The sequence below is a fragment of the Equus quagga genome, chromosome 6 (genome assembly GCF_021613505.1).
Source record: "Equus quagga isolate Etosha38 chromosome 6, UCLA_HA_Equagga_1.0, whole genome shotgun sequence".
Lineage (NCBI taxonomy): Eukaryota > Metazoa > Chordata > Mammalia > Perissodactyla > Equidae > Equus > Equus quagga.
In genome coordinates, this window is record NC_060272.1 from 60,975,456 (window position 1) to 60,996,423 (window position 20,968).

The window sequence follows — 20,968 nt, forward strand, 5'->3', positions numbered from 1 at the left end:
ACTGAGATGGGAAATGCTTGAGAGGTTTCCCTCCTACCCCTCCTTGTTACTTGACTGTGATCTCAATAGGTTTCCAATCTGTTCACTTTCCCTCCAATGTGGGACATGACATCCAGGAAAGGTACTTCCTGGCATCGAGGGACAAAAGGCCACTGAATCCAGAAAAACTTGACCCTTGATCAGTGATGCTTTCAGAGAAAGATCTTGATCAAAAGGGAAAAATGTGAAAATTAATAAACAGAAATCTCATTTAGAATAAAGTCAGGAGGCCAGAAGAGAGAACTCTCACACACGTGCCACTCAAAGCACACTACAGATCCCAACAGGAAGAGACAATACCTTGCATCTCCCACAGGAAGTGACAGTATTTAACCCCAGCAGAAGGAAGAGATTCCTCTTAGCCCAGCAACAGCTCAGCCAATGAGAAGTCTCCACACTTGGAACTCCCAGTCTCCTCCAAGGGACCCTTCATATACAACAGCCCCTCCCAACTTCATAAAAGAACATTTCTCTCCTTTGTTTCTCCAGACTTGTGTGTGGTTCACCATAGATCACATGTCCCAAATTGCAGTTCTTTGCTGTTCCTGAATAAACCTATTCTGGTAAAATAACTGGCTGTTTACTTATTCTAGGTCAACAGGTCTTTGGGATGAAATCAGCTTTGCAAATGAACTGTGCAGCCAGGCAGAGCATCTTTGAAGATGCAAAGATGGGAAGTAATAGTCTTTGTCCCCAAGGGACTCAAAGCCTCTCAAGGGAGATAGTAACTTCCCCATACCCCTCAAAAAAAAAAAAAAAGCCTGCAAAATACCGTGATAGAGAGTTAACAAAGAGTTGGGGAAATATTGAAAATAATGATTAAACAGAAAGCAGTGATGAAATCTGCCTTGGGCCATCAGAAAGGGTTTCTCCCAGGGTACATGGTTGGAGTTGGGTTTTGGGTACATGAGTGAGTGTGAGTGTGAGTGTGTGTGTGTGTGTGTGTACCCAGAATATGTAAAAAACCCTTTCCCCACAAGGAACTAATCATTCTAAAGACTTCGGATAAACAAGCTTACTTTCTTTTGCCTAATTCCCTTCTTTTTGTATTATTTTTTTAAAAGCTATTGTTCTGTTTTAGTTTAAATATAAACAGAATATGGTTTTGATGTCCTCAGGTTGCTATTTCTTTACCTTTGGCAGTTTCAGGTACATGAGATAACATTTTCCAGAGGTGGATTTTCTGGAGGGACAAGACAGGAGACAACAGAAAAGACAGAGAAGAGCTGATAGAGACAGAAGGACAAGGATACACAGAAAATGTTCATAGGCAGAAAGTGAAAGAAGAGGAGCAGGTAGGGTGACCAACTCATTTCAGGAATGCCCTCAGTCACCGGGAAACTGGGACGGTTGGTCACCCCAGAATAGGGACCAAGTGGTGGCAGAGTGAGGAGTGAGTGAGTAGTGAGAACATGGAGAGGTGCCCACAGCCCCAGTGATGCTCTCTGCATTTGAAGGGAGAGTTGTGTTGATTGTGCTTCTGGAACCCTCTTCTTGAGGAGATGCCCACCACTCACTGAGGCTGCCCAAGGCATTTAAACTGCCAAAGCTCTTCCAACCGTGGGGCCACCAAACCTTCAATGCCACTGCTTTGCTGGAGCCCTGGCGGGCATCATTGAGCTTCCCCAAGATGGATTGTGAGGTACAAGGCAACTCTCCAGAGTCTTGGCCATTGTCAGCAGGTTAGGTCTCGGTTATTGCTTCCCCAGGCTCAGCGACCAGGGCTGTGGTGGCGGGGGGGCAGCACTGCAGCCTAGAATCTCCTTGGCTACAGCAGCCCATGTGGTGCTGGCAGCAGCACAAACCTGGATAGGAACACAGGTCCAAAGGAAGGGGGGCCACTGGCTGGGTGTCCTACTCACCGGAGAACCTGGGGGCCAAGCTGGGGGGCTGCTGACAGATCCGTAACTTCATAAGTGTTTGAGAATGTGCTCCCTGTTCTGCCTTTTGACTGTGTCAATGTCATTCCCCTCACTGTGATATTCTACCACAGTTTTGCAAGATGTTGCCATCGGGGAAACTGGGTAAAGTGTAAATAGGATCTCTCTGTATTCTCTCTCTGCAAGTAAACCTACAATTGTCTCAGAAGAAAAAGGTTAATTTAAAAAATGGGCAAAAGATTTGAACACGCTTACTAGTAGATGATATACAGAGGGCAAATAAACATATGAAAAGATCTTCAACATCACCAGATGGTACTGAAATGCTAATTGAAACTACAATGAATTCTGGTCATACACATCTATTAGAATGACTAAAACAAAATAACACAAAAATAAGAATACTAAGCGTTATGGACTGAATGTCTGTGTCGCCCTCAAATGCATCTATTAAAGCCCTAACCCCCAGTGTGGTGGTATTTAGAGGTGGGGGGGCCTTTGGGAGTTAATTAAGTTTTGATGAGGTCATAAAGTGGGGCCCCCAGGATGGGATTAGTGTCCTCAGAAGAGGAAGAGAGACGAGGGCTCTCTCTCAGCCATGCGGGGCCACAGCAAGAAGGCAGCTGTCTCAAGCCAGGACGAGGGCTCTCACCAGAGCTGACCATGCTGGCACCCTGATCTCGGACTTCCCAGCCTCCAGAACATGAGAAATAAATGTCTGTTGTTGAAGTAACAGTCTGTGATTTTTCTTTTCTAGCAGCCCTAGCAGACTGAGACACTAAGTACTGATGAGGATGTGGAGCAACCAGAACTCTCAAGTATTGCTGAATGGAAAATGGCAGGGAAAACAGTTTGGCAGTTTCTACTCTAGTTAAAGAATCCCACTCCTAGGAATTTACCCAACTGAAATAAAAACATATGCCCACACAAAGACTTGTAAGCAAATACTCACAGCAGCATTATTTCTAACAGTCAAAAAGTAGAATCAACCCAACTGTTCTTTTTTTTTTTTTTGAGGAAGATTACCCCTGAGCTAACATCCGTTGCCAATTCTCTTCTTTTTGCTGAGGAAGATTGGCCCTGAGCTAACATCCGTGCCCATCTTCCTCTACTTTATATGTGGGACGCCTACCACAGCATGGCTTGTCAATCAGTGCCACGTCCGCACCCAGGATATGAACCAGTGAACCCCGGGCTGCCGAAGCAGAACGTGTGAACTTAACTGCTGTGTCACCGGGCCGACCTCCCAAATGTTCTTAAATGTTCTTGAACAGGTAAATGGGTAAATAAATTGAGATATATCCATACAGTGGGATACTATTCAGGAAATTTTGCTAAATAAAGACTACATACTGTATGATTTCATTTATATGAAAATCTAGAAACAGGAAAACTTCAACGACAAGAAAGGAGATCAGGGGCTGGCCTGGTGGTGCAGTGGATGGCTCAGATACACATATATCCCAATAGCTTTCACTTATAGCAGCGATAATCAGCTAGAACACAAAGGAAAAATACACAAAGTAGCAATAAAAATAAAAAATATTTAGAAGTAAATTTTAAGAGACTATACCAAAAGATTTAAACAAATTGACATTCACTCAGTTCTTGGAAGACTCAGTATTGTAAAGATATCATTTAATCTCTAATTAATCTATAAATTTAAGAAAATCTCCAATAAAAACACCAAGTTTTAGAACTTGGCAAAGTGAATCTTAAGTTTGTCTGGAAGGATATACAATAAATCTTAAAGTGTTTGGAAAAGAGTGGTAAGAAGTTTGCTTTATCAGACATTAAAATGCATTATAAAGCTAAAATAATAAAAAGCAGTGGACAGAACTGAAACCAAAGGATTCATAAAACAGACCTAAAATTTTAAAAATCTCCAAACATATCTATGCATATAAAAGATTTTTGTATGTGACAGAGGTGGAATTTCAAATAAGCGGAGAAAGAATGGATTAGTCAACAAATGGAGTTGAGACACTTTCTTGGTCAAAAAAAAGCATAATAAAATGTGGGTGAAATTCTTTGTTCTAACATATGACCACCTCTTTCACATCAATGAGGACAAGACGAACAGCTGCATAGAAAAACAGGCTATAGAAAGTGGAGCCCAGGATGCAAGCCCCAGATTCCTGTCCCAAAGCCTAGCAGAGAAACAGCGGAGCTGCCCTCCTTCAGGAAAACATGGGAACACGAGGCTTAGTCAACGAGGGTATCAGCTGTGATCAGGATGGAGCAAAGCACAGATATCTCTTTTTTCTGGGAATCATGTAAGTCTCCCAGGTTCTCCTGAGACCCTAAAAAGAGAGAAGACTCTAATAACTGAGGTCAAATTTCCCACTCCTAGGCAGGATAGGAGCTTGCCAATTTAATTTATTTTTATTTTTTTCAGCTTTGCTAAGGTATAATTGACAAAAAATTGTAAGATATTTAAAGCATACAATGTGATGATTTGATATACGTATACATTGTGAAACGATTCCCATCATCGAGTTAATTAACACATCCATCACCTTACACATTTACCTTTTTTTTATTTTGATAAATAAAAGAAAGAAGAGCTATTTTTCACATGACACATCTTATGGTAGGAAAACAGACCTCCTGAGACATACTTTTTGACCCAGAATCTCAGTTTTGAAATTTCTCCTACAGAAGTAAAGATATCTGTTCAAGGATGTTTAGTTTTTTGTTTGTTTTTAGTGGCAGGAAAAAAAAATTAGAAATAACTTGAAGTTGCATGGTTGGTTCAATTATGGTATATCCATGTGATGGAATAGTATGCAACGAATAAGAAAAAGGGTATCTTGCCTGGGTCCCCCAGAAAGTGTTATCCTATTTCTACTACTTTTATGGGGACTGCTTCCCAGGGAGGCAGGAGGGGGAACAGACAGAGGAGGAGGAGGAGGAGGAGGAGGAGGAGGTGAGGCTGGGTTGCTGAGTTTAGTAATTTAGTAGCACTACTCAGTAACAAGCTAACTGACCTCTCCATCTTCAGTTACTCCAGAGGTTGTATGAACTACTGCTTCTCTGGGGAGTCCGTGTTTGGAGGGGAGGGAAGAAGAATTTATCCTATGGCTCCCAAATACCACTCTCAAAGCTTCATTCTGTGGACATGTGTGAGGGAGCTGAGTGAGTCCCAAGGATCTCACACCTGGGCGGCATCCAAGAGGCCTGGGGCAGGAGGTGAGAGCGGGTGCTCTCTGCTTGGGCCCTAATGAAGTCGGAGTTGGTCGTGGTAGTGGTGGCTGGAGCAGAGCATATCATCAAGGGTCTGATGAGGTATCTGATACGATAATGATACCTGGCACTGGATGGGTGTGAGAAGGCCATGCAAATGGGTACCATCTTTGTGGAGTCTTTACAAACTAGCTTCGCTTAGAGCCAGCAATTCTACTTTCAGGATTCATGCTGGGTAAATAGACAAGTGCATGAAAATGCACAGAGAGCATTCTGTATAACTGCTAGCAATGGAAAGAGCCTGTAAGACCAACAATTAGGGATTGGTTAAATAAATTATATACAAAGTATAATGAAATCCTTTGCAATTATTTAAAATTACGTGGTAGTTCAATAGATACTGATACGGATGGTCACTGAACAGAGTGAATGAAAGAAAAAGTAACAAGGAATGAATAGTGTGACCCCATTTTTGTAAAAAGAACTCTGAAAAACATTTATCTGGATATATATTTTCATACAAATTCTGGAAGACTATTCTTAAGAATACTAACAACAATTACCTCCGGGTAATTTTATCTTTTTCTTCCTTTTAGATATGTAAATGTTACACATTTTAAAATGATCATGGCAATACACAATTTAAACTGTCTGACATAGAAAAAGAACTCTGACATTTTATACAGCTGAGCAATTTGAGGCTTAAAATGTAAATGACTAATACTACTATAAATGAAAAGGATAGACTCATTCTTCCTCTCATTCGATATTAACAAATACAGAAGAGCTCCTACAAGCTGGGCACCATGCCCGGTACCAGAGACACAGGAAGACAAAGGAAACAGTTACACATTGTGTTTAGTGTTACAAAGGAAACAAACAAGATATTTCCCTAGAATGTCTTTTTCATTTCAAAGGAAATAAATTTTAGTAGCATTAAAATTTAATTTTAAAGTATTTACATACTTTTTCCTTATACAAAAGATTTTAGGTCAACTACAACAAAAACAGTCAACTAAATGGTAAAATATACATAAGAATTTTTAAACATTAGTTATTAAAAAATATAAAAATGAATAAGAATCCAGATCAGGGATCAATAAGAACATATATATGCAGACCATTTTTTGTTGTTATTACAGAGCTTAATGTGGTTCTGAGCTTCCAAGCAGCCAAAGTGAAAAGGGAGAAACATTTATATTGTTCTTGTTATCAGAGAGAAATAGACAAACCAATTTTTTAGGAGAAACTAAGCTTCTCCTAGCACTTACACATAAATTTCTCATACGGGTTTGACACTGGGTGTAACATTAGTAATTATTATTCTCCATATGAAACAATAAAAGAAAAACTCTCTGCTATTCCATAAGCTCTGAGAGGACAAGAGCCATCCATTTTGTCTGTGTCTAGCACCGTATCTGGCACCCAGGTAGGCACTCAAATATTTGTGGAAATGAGGAACAACAGAAAAGTGTGTCATTCTGAGATGTGGCTAAAAAGACAGCCCTCCCTATTGCCAGGTGACATGTCTTGTTCATGAGGTTAGAAAACAGACTGAATTTTGGTCTGCAGAAGTACAAGGGCTGTCTACCTACACCCTAAAAAACAGACAGTGGGTCATTATGGGTGCCCTCCCTTGGGCTTTCAATTTGGCACCATTTCTAAGCTTGTGTTAGTTCTCCAGAGAAACAGAACCAATGGGAGACACATCTATATATTTATCCATATCTATGCCTATATATGTATAGAGATATATACGTGTATATATGCATCTATATCTATTTATAAATACCCACCTATCAGGAGATTTATCATAAGGAATTGGCTATGTGATTATGGAGGCTGACAAGTCCCGTGATCTGCAGGGTGAATCAGCAAGCTGGAGACCCAGATGAGCTGATGGTGTAGTTCCAGCCCCAGTCCGGGGCCTGAGAACCACAAGAAGCAATGGTGTGGTTGTAGTCTAAAGGCCAGCAGGCTTGAGATGCAGGAAAAGCCACTGTCTCAGTTCAGGACTGAAGGGAGGAAAAAGCCAATGTTCTTATTTGAAGGTAGTCAGGCGGAAGGGATTCTCACAGAATCAAGGGAAGACCAGCCTTTTCGTTCTATTCAGACCTTCTACTGATAGGATGAGGCTCACCCACACCAGGGAGGGCAACCTGCTTTACTCAGTCTACCAATTTAAGTCTTAATCTCATCCAAAAACGCCCTCACCGTAACACCCAGAATAATGTTTGACCAAATATCTGGGCATCCCCTGGCCCAGTCAAGTTGACACATAAAATTAACGAGCACAAAGTTTTACCATTAATATACACCTAAACCAACTGTGCTTCACCACATCTGCCAAATAGCATGAGGACGATGAATTCATTTACCAAACAGGACATCTATCTTAGGGCAAAACTGATGAAGACAACACCACCAAAAAAGGAAAGAGGAAACAGGAGACAGCAACAGACTGTGAATTAAGAGGCAACGTCAGACCTAATGATAAAGCAAGTAGTAGGAGGAAGAAATTTTTAGAAAGTTCTAAGATGGGAGGCTGAAAAGCATTGTAGCAGAAGGGGAGGAACTCATGGTGACGTTAAATGGAAAGGGGTAATGCCCCCAATATCCAAATTAATAAGGACTTAAGCAGCCACGGGGCCTCAGGATTTCTTAAAGAAAGACGACCCCTGGGCGTTCGTGTAGAATGAATGGAGACACAACTGACGTCCAGGTTTCACCCTGAAGGATGAGCCTAAGCCGAGCTCCACAGTGACGAGTCACAGTGGGAGTCAAAAGTGGGAGTGACGAGTCAGAGGGGCTTGATCAGAGGACAGCGGTAGATTCAAGCAGATGCAGCTCTGCCGGACGTCTATTCACGCGGCAGCAGACAGCAGGGGCTGCCCAGCACACGTGTCTGCACCTTCTCTGTTCCCTGCATCACATTCCTGCTCACAGATGCACTCAGACCTTCCCCCCTTAAACAGAACCCAGAGTCCGCTGCCTGCCCCTGCCATGTCTCTTGAGCTACCTGCCTCCACTCTCCTTCCTCCCACTACCAACTCTCTCTCGGTGTTGCACATGCTGCCTCCATTTCTTCTCTACCCCACCTGCTACGCCCTTGCCTTCAGCTTCTGGTGCCTCTATTCAGACAAAACCACTCTACCAAGGACTTCCGATTGCTGGACCCAGAGGCTCCCGCCCAGCCCTCACCTTTTTCTTTTTCTTTTTCAACGGTGCTGCAGCACTTTACAGTGATCTCAAACTTCCCTCCCTGGGGTCCCAGGAGCCAGCACGACCCTGGTTCTTGGTCTTGCCCACTTTCTCCCCATCCTGACTGTTCAGTACACACATTTTTAAAAGATTCTGCTCTCCTTCCTCAGCGTTTTCACCTTTCTATTCTCTCTTGCTCAGAAAAATCACTCGTCCCCAGGGCTTCCCACTGTCTCCTCCAGTGCAGTAAAGAACTTCCGACTCTCTTTAGTCTGCCCTGTCTCTTCAACTTGCCTTACATTTTTGATTGCCTTCTCGCCATTTCCTCTCAACTACACACCAGAACCCCAGATTCATAGCTCTAAAATCTCACTTTCCTGTCTTTGTTAACGTTGTCACCATCACCCGCGTCAGCCAGTTTCTACACCCCAAGATCATCTCCACCCCGGATGTACAATCGGTCACTTTGACCTGTACATTCTCCCCTGGAAAGCCTCTCATACTTGGCTTTCCTCCCATTATAACCTCCAATGCCACCCTAGCTCAGCTTTTTCAGCTCACTCCTAAAACACTGCAAGTGCTTTTAGCTGATCTTCTTGCCCCTTTACGATCCTTTCCAATCCACCCTGCACCAAACTGGGAGAGAATTCTCCATGAATACCTCATCCTCCTGCAACGTCTGGGGTCTCTGAGCACAGGCATTTACACCGATTTAAGAATATTTATATAAGGAGACATTCAGGGGAGTAAAACATAGAAGCCTCTCCCTCCTGAGATGTTCCAGGGTAGTGGAGATAAAGACCTGGGCTCCTCCTCTCCAGAGATTTGTTTACACTCCTGAGTAAAGATAAGGTCTCTCTCCAGAGAGAAGCATGAGCAGGTCACCATAGAAGATGGGAGCCTAACTGGGGGTTCCTCTCCTGTAACGTCCCCAGGGCATGTGCGGGTACTATCTGGCCTTCACTGCCTTGCCCTGTGGGGTTTGGGGATCAACCAAGCTAACCTGTTAACTTGTAAGAAGGGTAAAATCTCAGACCCTTCAGTTTCTGACTTCACACATCACCACCAACTTATCTTTCCGAAGATCTGCTTTGGCCATGCTACTTCCTTGCCTGAAATCCTTCAACGGCTTCCTACTGCAGAATCCAAGTCTTGTCATCCAAGCTCCCTCTCCAGCCTGTCCCTTCACTTCTTCCCAAGGTGAACTCTGTGCTCTAGTCAATATGGACCTCAAGATGGTTCCCAAATGGAGGCAAACATTCTGCCTCCATGCTCTGGCCGTGCCCAGAATGCTGCACTTAGATGGCAGATGAGGGAACATCCACGAAGCACCACTGCACGACCACCCAGAGCAACCTTTGAGCCTGGTGAGTCAAACCACTGATTTCTTTATGTCTGTTGCCATGGCTCCCGCCGGGTGCACTGCCGGGAAGTCAGCCTGCCCTTCCTTCATCCTAGCCATAACCAACTGAACTGAACTGCAGCCCAGGTAACTACATTCAGGTTGGACATCAGGATGCTGACCTCCCTCTGGGAATGCCTGGCTTGAAACCCTGTTCAACAGGAGAGCTCTGCGTTGATGGTGACCGACAAATCCAAACCCCTCCTCCCATTTGAGAGGTCAAGTTTAAAGGGGGAAGGAGGGGCAGCTCAGGTTCTGGTATGAACACGGGAGTTGAGGTTTTAGTTCTCTCGGAGGCGTTACATTCCAATCTTAGCTCGTGTCACATTTCTGGATATTCTTGTAATAAACTCCCAACCAAAGATAATATGGGTCTGCATTTTTCTTGCAGGCCTCAACCACATAACCACATTCGAGCACCCTCCTCATCCATCTCTAAGATACGTATACAAAGATGCTGCTTGAAGCATTAAGTATAAACAGTAAAATAAAGACATGCCCATTAACATGGGCTGGTTAAATACCATATTTCATCATCAACTGTAAGATACATCCCAATTTCAGATCAAATATCAATAAAATGGTCCACAGTGGTTCATCATTGATTGTCTGAATATGTGGAAAAATGTGCACATCAGAATTGAAGAACTAAGGTATGGTGCATTCAGACAGTGGAACATTTCACAGCTGGCACAGGTAAATGGCACAGGGCGGGTGGTGTGGAGGACATTTCCTTCAGAACAGGAAGAGGGGAGAGCGGAGCAAAGATGCCAGACATCGGGATACCCATCAGGGTGCCACGTGTGGTGTAACCTGTAAGAGTCTGTGCTTGAAAAGTAGACAATTTTATACTAGGTGGTGGACATATGGGTATATGTTTTAGTATTTTTATACCTTTTCTGTATGTCTAAAATTATAATACATTTTTCTTTAAGTGGGCTTAGCGACCTGTTTTGCTGCCTGTTTTTTTGAGAGACCTTGTTCAATGATAACTTAAAAATCAATTCTATAAATAAAGCAGTTGAGGGAAATATTCACTGTCTCTTACCTCCACAAGTTAATTATTAGGAAAGAGGGAATTTCATCATTCCAGCAACATCTGGTGTGTGCACATATACAAGTGATAAAAACATACAGAGCTGACTGATGACTGAACTTTGCTTTTTCTTTCTCAATGCCATAGCCTTTAGCTTCACCTGAGCCACAGGTTGGTCTAGATTTAAGCGAGGTCAAAGTTACAAAAAAGATATTTTGTCATAGTTTAAAAAACTTTTAGAAAAAGTGTGAGTGCATGTGTGTGCCGGGGTGGGGGGGGGGGTGAGCATTTCAATAGAATTCCCTTAAATACAACCCTCCTGGCTATTTATAAAGTGGCTTGAACTTTTAGGGACGAGTTTCCTAAAGCTTGGCGCCATGTAAAGAAGCCACAACAAATTAACTCCAGCATGTCTGCTGTGTGGCATTGTCAAGTCACCTAACTTCGCAGGGCCTGTTTTCTCCTTGGAAAATAGGGACAATAACTAGTTTATAGGATGCTGTAAAGATCAGAAATTTTAAACACAGTAGTGTGTCTGCACACAGCAATTACTCAATAACGGTGATAAGGCACGCGGGTTCTTCTGTCTGGGAGCAGGCCCTCGGTCTTCGGACTCCGCGCGGCCGCATCACCTCTGCCCGCTCCTCTGGAGCCCTCAGAAACGACCTCACTCCCAATTATTTTCGGTTCAACATTTATGTGCAGGTTCCAAAGTTAAGCAAGCCAAAGGCTTTGAGTAGCTTAAAATCACACCAACATAACACGGTACAGAAATAACAACTTTCAGGAGGTTCTGTTTTTTGTTTGCTAGAGGAATTGGCACCACTGGGGAAGCTGTGCTCTCTTTAGAGAGTCGGGAACTCCGAGAGGTGCCGCAACCGGCCACAAGGCCTCGAGTACCACGGCCTCCAGGTACCTCCCGGGCTCCGCGGGCTTCCCGCCGTAGGGGATGGGGCGGCCAACTCGTCCCCGTGCTTTCCAGGAAACTCCCTGGGGAGCGGGAGGGAAGGATCCCGAGGGAGGCGGGCTCCGCCGGCGTTTGGGGGGCCCGGGGCGACTGCACTTACCAGTGCGAAGTGCACCAGGGCGTCGTAGCAGAGCCAGGCGAGCGCCCCGCGGTCCGCCGCCCCCCGCCCGCGGCCCAGGCGCAGGCCCAACGCGCAGCCCGCCCCCAGCAGCGCGGCGCACAGCAGCAGCGAGGCGCCCACCGCCCCCGGCTCCCAGCCCGCGTCCATGCAGCCGGCTCCGGCTTGGCTGCCAATTCTCGGGCCAGGAAAGGAGAGCCCGCCCAGAAAAAGCGCGGCGGAGCGGGGGAGGGGGAGGCGGGGCCTGGCGGGAGGGGGCGGGGCCGGAGCGGCTTCCGCTCCCGCCTCGCCTCCTGCCAGCCCGCTGAATCCCCGGGTTTTCTGGAGTCGGGTTGTGCAAACATGTTCCCAGACCAAGCCCAAAGGACCGATCAGAGGGCCACACCTTTTGATGAGGCTTGATTTTTAACACGGTTCAAAACCTTAAGCCACAACGTGAAGTGCAAATGGGAGAAATTTTGCCAATGGACTGGGGAGAATTTTAAGGACAAAAGTTTCTAACTAGGTCCTTTCTAGTCTTGCAGGAGAGGTGACGGCCAAGGGTGTTTTCAGCCACCAGCAGGCTTTTTAAAGCCCTTGTGGCTTACTCTGACCCTATTTCTTAAAAATCCAGAAAAGCAGTAAAAGTATGGGAGAGAGGAGCGATAAGTCATGCTGGCTGGGCACTAGAAGCTTTTACCCACCTTATCTAATTTCACGACAACCCTAGCAGGGCGCTGTGTTTTCCTATTTTACAAATGTGAAAGCCGGCTCAGATAGGTCGAGTAACTCGCCCAAGGACTCTCAGTGATTGGTCTCAGGCCAGAACCCATGACGGGTGTCCTCAAGGCCTTTGCTTTTTGACCCTGCACTCTGACGTCTTAATAGGCAACAATAGCTTTTCTTTAATATAGTGGCACTCTATCCCGACCACGTCAACCTTTTCTCTCTCCTTTTGCTAGAATCTTTTTATTTGCTTTTAACCCCGCCCCTCCCCCCACCCCAGTCTCTGGAGCTTCTTTAAGCCTCTGTTACCTAGAGACTTAGCACTGGAGAAAGGAATCAGTTAAAAAAGATTGTAACCCTTATTGACTAAGCCTGTGTTTTCAATTTTGGTAGCTGGATAAAATGCAAGATGCCCAGATAAATTTGAATTTCAGATAAAAAATGAATTAATTTTTAAATATATACTTATACTAAAGTATCACTAGGGTATTGTTGCTAAAAAATTATTATCTTAAATGTGGTCTATATATACAATGGAATATTATTCAGCCATAGAAAGTAAGGAGATCTTGTCACATGCTACAACATGGATGAACCTTGAGGACATGCATGCCAAATGAAGTAAGCCAGTCACAAAAAGACAAATACTGATTCCACTGATACGAGGTATCTAAAGTAGTCATATTTCTAGAGACAGAAAATAAAATGGTGGTTGCCAGGTGCTGAAGGGGAGGACAGAAAAAGGAGTTTAATGGCTACAGAGTATCAATTTTGCAAGATGAAAAAGTTCTGGAGCGTGGCTACACAACAATGTGAATATACTTAACATGACTAACTATATACTTAAAAATAGTTAAGATGGTAAATTTTATGTGTATTTTATCACAATTAAAAAAATGATTTCTAACACTGAACACAAGTACAAAAACTTTCTTCCATAGTTACTCCCTGTATCGTTTTTTATATATCAGTTAACACCACATGAAACGATCTTATTTATTTACAGTTACTGCCAGCCTCTTGCCACTAGAATCTAAGCTCCACAAGGCTGGGTGTTATGTCTGGCGGGTTTGCTGCTGTGTGCCTGGCAGAGTTTGGCATATACTAGTTGTTTAATTAAACAAGTGCTGACAAAAGGAGTGAGTAGGGCCAATCCTTTCACCCATGCTTTGGATTCTCTCCTGTAACTCAGAAAATTGATGCTCACTCTTCTCTTGTATATTCAATGTCTTTCTCAACTGGATTTCCCCCACCAATTTCCCTGCATAATCCTTTAGTGACTACCCTCCTTCCCCTCTCCCCTTCAGAGCAAAATAAAAACCTAAGAAACTGAAGACAGGTTTACTGTCTTCATATTCTGCCCCTGCTTCTCAGTCCTTCCTATTCTAGTTTCCGCCCTCATTATGGTAGTGATACAGCTGTCACTGAGGTGAAAGCTCCGCATCACTAACCTGAAGGACATTTCCTGTCCTTACCTCACTTGACCTCTCAACACCATCACTGGACACTGAAGTCTCTTTTCCTTTGGTTTTCTGAGAAAACATACAGGGTTTTCTTCCTACCTCCCTAGCCATACCTTCTGCTTCCTTTGCAAGGTCATCCTTCATGATACGCCAATCGAATGTTGGAACTCCACAACACTCAGCCCTAAGCCCTGTCTCACTCCAAATGCTGGACCCAGGCAGTCTCATCCTGCTTTCATAGCCACTAAAATAGGCAAAAGATTTAAATCTCTAGCCTGGCCCTTTTCTCTGAGCTTCAGACCAGTATTTCCAACTGTCCTACTTGACAGCCATCTGCATTTCTCAACTCAACACAGCCCAAACTGAACTCATTACCTTCTACTCCCTACGCCTGAGTCTCTTCTAGCATTCCCTATTACATGTTACTTCCATTCACTAGTTACTACAATCCAGAAACCTAGAATTCATCCTCAATACTTCCCTCTCCCCAAACTCCAGATTCAAGTCATCACTAACTCCCGTCTGTTTTAGCTGCCAAGTATCTTTTGTTTGCATCCATTTCATGGACCAAGCTGTTCACCATCTCTTGCCTCAGTGCTTCACTCTCACTAATGTGACCTCTACACATCGCTAAAGCCAAAGTACATTTCCTGTCCTTCCCTTACCAGCCAGTGATTGTTATTAGACACAAGTCTTCTATCATCACTCTTGTCTGATGACAATGTTTTACCACTGCTTGTAGAATACTAAAATCCTTTACATGACTTACCAGGCTGTGGCATCTGGCCCCTCCTGTCTCTTCAGCTCCTCCTCTGCCCCTAGAAATCCTTCTCCCCATTATCATCTTTGCTTTAGCTATACTTGCTTTCTTTCACTCCCTTGAATGCCCCATGGTGCTTCCTACATGGGCTTTGTACGTAGTTTCCTCTGCCAGAAAGCCTTTCCAGTGAATCTGCCCAGTTAACGCCTGTTTTTTCTTCACCTCCATCAGCTGTGTGATGTTGGGAAACTTAGCCTGATGACGGAACCTTCTTAGAGTTGAGGAGTGAGCTGGTGCTCCTAAAGTGCCCAGACCAGGGGCTGGTTCACTGCCAGCCTGATTACGACCTTCCTAACTAGGCTAATTCCCTCTATAATTATACCTCTTTTTTTCTAACATTTGTTGTAACTTTTCTGTTACTTTTATTCCCATATGTAAGTATCCTGCGCCCTAGCACAGTACCTGGCATGGGGTAGGGTGCTCAAGAAACATAACTGAATGTTTCTAGAGCGTTAGTCAAAACTCTTATTTATAAAAGACTGAAGACATGAAAAGAATACATATAGATAATAGACTCTTATTATGAGGGAAATTGTGCTTAAATCAATAATATGACATTTATAAAGTCTTCTGTTTAGGTTTGAAAGTGTCAATGCCTAACTACTGGGTCAAAGAGAGCTGATGACAAAGGGAGCTAAGGCTGTTACTTGATCATAAATCTAATTATGATGAAGCTGGTAAAATAGATGAAACAATCTCTTCCACAGTAATAGAAGTGTGTGTCCAGATAATGGCATGTTCCCATTCCACTGTACCCAGAAAGCAGTCACACCACACTCCACATTTGGGGTCCTTGGGATGCATGAAGCTGCCAGGACCCAGGTCCAGGAACGACTTTATAGTCAGGACGGCTGAAATGCGTGGAGTGCTCAGTTTGAGGAAGGGAGCTGATAAAAATGGATCTGTCTCTTCTGCTCTCCGGGATTAACAGAAAGTCTACTCTGAATCAAGAAGAGTTAACTTATACTGATGGTCATTTAGAGCAGTGTCTTTTGTTCAATATTAAGAAAAGACTTGGTAACAACTAAAGCTATTCAACAAAGGAGAACAGGCTCAGTTGGAGTGAGGGCCTCATCATTTGCTTCTCAAACTCTTCCGACTCCTACTCCTGCAGGAATGTTTCATAAAGTGGCCTGACTCAAAAACCTGATTTTATCCTTGAAAACTGTCCTTTACTCTCTAACACTTACCCTTGTATTACCGTAAAACTCTTACGTACTCTCAAGTAAAACTGCTGTCCTGTGAAGATGTGTCTTGTTTATCTTGTGGCTTCACACAGTACAAGGCCCCATTTATTTTTGGGTACCACAGCTTGAAAAAAGAGGATTACTCAAAAAAAGGTGGGTCATGATCTGTTAGGGTAGGGAAGAGGGATGTTGGAGAAGAAATTCCCCGCAGGGAACACATCCTTTATAGCACAGCTCAGCCAGAGCTCCCCTGCTTTTAATCATTTTTAATAAATGTGTAAGCTCCCCGATGGGGCCAATCTCTCATAATGCTTCAAAGAAGTTTCTTTCAAACTATGCTGTGATTTTTTGGTCCAACCCTAGCGTTCTCAGAGGACTCACAGATCTTCAACTAAAAATGTTTGCAAAACCCTGCTACAGGGCAGTGTTGAGATTGTGGGACACTAAAACATCTGATTGTTTCACACACTTTCTTTTTTAGCCTCAAAATAAATTTAAGAGGATAACTAGTTACTCCATATTCCCATTTCTACCCTAAGTCTTCTGCAAGAGATGGGGCTCACTACAACCAGGAGCTCACAGGTGGCAGATCTGGGAAATGCCGTTAGGTCTAGCTCTCATTTCTCCCAAAACTGAGAATGAAGAAAAGGCACCTTTTTGTCTCCTCTTTTTATCTTATGAAGCTGAGGAAAGCCCGGGACTATTGATACACAAAAAGGCATGATTTAGGCTCTCTCATTGAGTGTAGTTTTCTACAGGCATTGATTTAGGCTAATGGTTCACACCTAGGGCAATTTTGGCCCCCTGGGGACATGTGGCAATGTCTGGAGACATTTTTGGTTGTCATGACTGGGGAGTGGAGAGGTGCTACCCACATCTAGTGGGCAGAGCCTAAGGATGCTACTAAACATCCTACAATGTGTAGGACAGTCCTCCACAACAAATAACTATCCAGTCTAAAATGTGAATATTGCAGGGTTTGGGAAACCCTAATTTAGGTGAAGTTTTAGTCGAGAAATTTCATGGGCAAACAAAGAGATTAAGGATGTGAACTGGTTGCATTTCACATCTCTTTTCCTATACACTTTCTCTTGCTAGAGTGCTGATCCCTATCTGCAGACATATAGATGTGTAAGATAGAGCTCCGCCTATTTATAGTACTTTTTCAGAATCATTCTACCACTGTTTTTCAGCTATCAAATAAAGTACAACATTTATGTGAAGAGTTCCTTTTAAACTTCAGACAAATGACTGGTGGGTTACACAGAGCAATCCTTAGGTTATGTGCCTTGAGACTTACAGCTTAATGTACAGAAATTATACTCCCCTTCTCCAAATAGATTTAATTAAAATTCCCCAGTTCAACTAGGGTTAAAAAAATCCATAACCACCACTGTAAGAAAACTAACATTCATGAATTTTTTCTTGCAATAATTAATTAATCCCCTGAAAAGAACAAACTTTCTGAAGGAAATTATGGAAAGATTACACAGGAGTACTATCACATTTATTTACTTATACACCAACTTCTTTCAAAAATAATTTGAAGTGGCATTATACAAAAGTGAAAATATTTGTAAACTCAAGAGTTCAGCCTTTCTTTCGTTCTTTTAATTGCTCCAAGATTACATTTAGAGCCACAACTATTATCTAATAGGTTAAAACTTTCAGGTTTACTTCAATTGCTATATTCCATAGTTCTTGTTTTCAAGGGTTAGACAGACCTTAAATAAAGTTTGAATTTTTGTTTCATTGAAGTCCTAATTACACTATCTTCTCAAATGATCTTTCTCTAAGTTATGCTATTTAAACCTGAGATACGTACAGAGAACACCGTGTATGATGAAGGCAGAGACTGAAGTGATGCAGCTACAGGCCAGGGACTGCTGGCCACCACCAGAAGCCAGGGAGAGACAAGGAAGGACCCTCCCCTAGAGCCTACAGAGAGAGCCATCACCCTGATCTCGGACTTCCAGCCTCTTGTGCAACAGTAAGTTTATACTGTTTTCAGCCACCTGGTTTGTGGCATTTTGTTATGGCAACATAGGAAATTAATATAGATTTTGGTTCTTCTTACTTGTCACAAAATACTCTTAAATCTTGCATTGTTATTGGTCATCCTGGTTTGTTACAGTGGAATGGATACATTAAAATACAATGAAAGAGTAATTCATGATTCTCTACTGTGACTGATGTTTGAAAAGTAACTCCAAATTTAAATTTAACCATATAGAAGACAAAACTAGAAATTAAGATACTTTTAGAAATAAGCTCTTCAATGTTTTATCATATTTGATAGCAGCTTTTTTTATTGGTTACAAAACCTAAGCCCATATACAAAATTAGGAACACATTTAGATGCCTCTTTTGAAAGAACGTTTTAGTCGTTTTTAACTGAGTTTAAAAAAAATAAAAACAATGCAATTTTTCAACACTGTTTTGAAAACTTAAAAGTGCAGCAATATACTTAGTTTCCTTTATCTATGAAATGGTGCAATTCCAATTCCAAACTGATAAGGTCACAACAAACTGAATCAAGCAAATGCATACATACGTCTGCACTACTTGATGCTAATGTTCACTTATGTTAGTTTGCACTTAAAACACAAGAGGAATTAGGAATCGGCACAGTAGAGGCCCAATTTAATCTCAATGTGTGCAAAATTTAAAAGGTAACTGTCAGTAAGTATGGAGAGTCCAGAAGAAACTAAACTGGAAGGGGTACAATTCACAATATCAAGAAGATTTGGACTTTAAGGGTTTCACCGAAGTTTGTGACCTTCATTAGCTTTGACTTTGTTATTCCTACTTTTAGTGAACACCACACAGTTTCAAAAATTTAGACTAGAATCTGAATAGGATGCAGTTACCATATGAAGCTTTAACTCAAAATTTGGATAAAGAAAAAAAGGCACAATGAACTTCAACTCAATTTTATGTGCACAAGAGTTGAAAAATCTGAGCCACCTTAAAGAGAAGTTGATTCTAAAATTTATAAAACCTATAAATAATCAGAGGCCAAACCACTATATTAAAACAGATTCTCTAGCAAGTAAAAATCTTGCATTTTAAACATACGCTTGTATCCACTTTAGATACAAGACAAAACTCACTCTTTAAAGTGGCTCCACCTTGGCAGATACATATATTTGTAATGAATGCACACCTGCTATGTGTTGTTTATCAGTGAAAACACCCCAGCTGATTCACAAAGCTCTGATGGCATCTGTCTCATCTTCATCACAGTAAATACACCCCCCCCCCCATCGGATAACTAAATTAGTTTAGATTTTCTATCCCTTCACATCAATGCATTGGGAGATTATACCCAGTAAACAATAGCAACAAACCATTTCTGTGACAGCACAAATTATTCAGTTTAAACATTTTCAAATCCATATTCTTTCATTAGTAACTGGGTCAGACAATTTACCAAAAGCAATGACTTTACACAGTAATACCAGATTTTGCAGAATTACTTAAAGATCACTGCAAATCAGGTTTATGTTAAATAACTGCAGATTATTCCTCTGCACAGATCCTTGTCCGAATCTTTTAATATGTGAATATGCTTTTAGAGTAGGATCTGAGTTAACTTTCCCAATACTCAAAAGAATGAAGTTTTATGACACTTCTAAATAGTTGCTGGTTTGTTGCCAACCACATTATCAAAAGCACTGTTACTAAGTAAAAAATATTTTAAGACTAAATTACAGTAAACATGAAAGCTCCACAGTTTAAACCCAATATAAATCAACCATATCCAATTATCAATTTAAAACGAAAAGTATTAACTCCTGAAAGCTGAAAGCAAGAAGTTCTTTTTTTAACATCACCAATGGGTACTGTAGACCTTTGTTTTCTTGTTTTTTATTTGTTTTGCAGGGACTCTTGCTTTCAACTTAAACAGAAGTTCAAGTCCGTAACAGGTTGCAGCTCAGGTAAAACACCATGCACAGCATTTGATTACTTCAAAACAGCAGGAACACACAGGCTGAAGTGAGTGGTCAAATAGGGCTTGCTGTTCTCAAAAATTAGGTAAAATGGCGAAAGCGTTACCATCCATAGCTAAAGTTCTTCCTCCAACCCTGGCTTCTGAGGCAGATAATAAACACATCAATTACTGGGAGATGAAGTACAGTTTTTTTTTTAAACTTATCTGTTTAATCAATAACCAAGTTTCTTTTTTTAAGTTACTTCTTTTGTGTCAGTTCCACCAATGAAAATCATTTGGCTTGTACTTTAAAATCTATTCTTCCACATAAAGAATATGAAAATATGTTTGTGGAGGACAATGATGGAGGCTCAGATCAGACTGCACCTCTTTAGAGTCGTCCAACGTGTATATGCATCATACCGAAGTGTCTTGATCCACAGCGCACCATTTTCCAAAGGAATATCAAGTGGGCAGCTGACATGCCACCACTATGGAATATTCTAAACTGGAGATTGCAGTTGTCAGCGTGTGGCACCAGGGAACAGGGAAAAATAGGGGAGTTGAGATTGTTAAGGAGAATTCTGAAACAGTTTAGGAAATCATGCATATGCATTTACAGTCCATGTGATAGTGACTTTTGGCAACTGCAAAGTGACTGAGACATGGCTTGCTTTAGAAGCATCAAAACGAAGAGGCATGTGTGTTTGGGAGCCTTTTGTTGTTGCTGTCGTTGTTCTTGTCATTTGGTAGCCATCTGGTGGTGCTTCATATTGGATGTGGGAAAGATGCTGCACTCGACTCAACTTAAAAATTAAATTCTTTTGTTTGAAGGTTGGCTGTTGGGTCAAAATTGTAAGTACCTCCTTGTGTTGCTTCAGGAATGAGGCTAGGATCTTCATCAATCTATAAATAGCAAGAAAAAAATCCTTATTATTTTAAGACACTATACATTATGGTGTAAGCAGAGCCAATTTACTTCTTAGGAGAGAATTTTGTATGAATGCTTTAATCACCTAAAAATATTTAA

At 42.1% G+C, this 20,968-nt stretch overlaps 2 protein-coding genes across 3 annotated transcripts in view; both read right to left on the minus strand.

Annotated features, from left to right (window-relative positions):
* EBPL (EBP like) overlaps positions 1–12,034 on the minus strand; it is a 41,137-nt gene extending 29,103 nt beyond the window's left edge. Inside the window, exon 1 of one of the 2 annotated variants that reach the window (XM_046663649.1) lies at positions 11,812–12,034. In XM_046663649.1, the coding sequence (XP_046519605.1) occupies positions 11,812–11,979 (168 nt within the window). In that variant the 5' untranslated portion in view covers positions 11,980–12,034. The remainder of the gene's footprint in view (positions 1–11,811) is intronic. The other variant, XM_046663650.1, reaches the window with a different exon arrangement.
* A 6,249-nt stretch (positions 12,035–18,283) lies between these two features.
* Positions 18,284–20,968, minus strand: part of KPNA3 (karyopherin subunit alpha 3) — a 92,772-nt gene continuing 90,087 nt past the window's right edge. Inside the window, exon 17 of the mRNA XM_046664520.1 lies at positions 18,284–20,844. Coding sequence (XP_046520476.1) covers positions 20,746–20,844 — 99 coding nt within the window. The 3' untranslated portion in view covers positions 18,284–20,745. The remainder of the gene's footprint in view (positions 20,845–20,968) is intronic.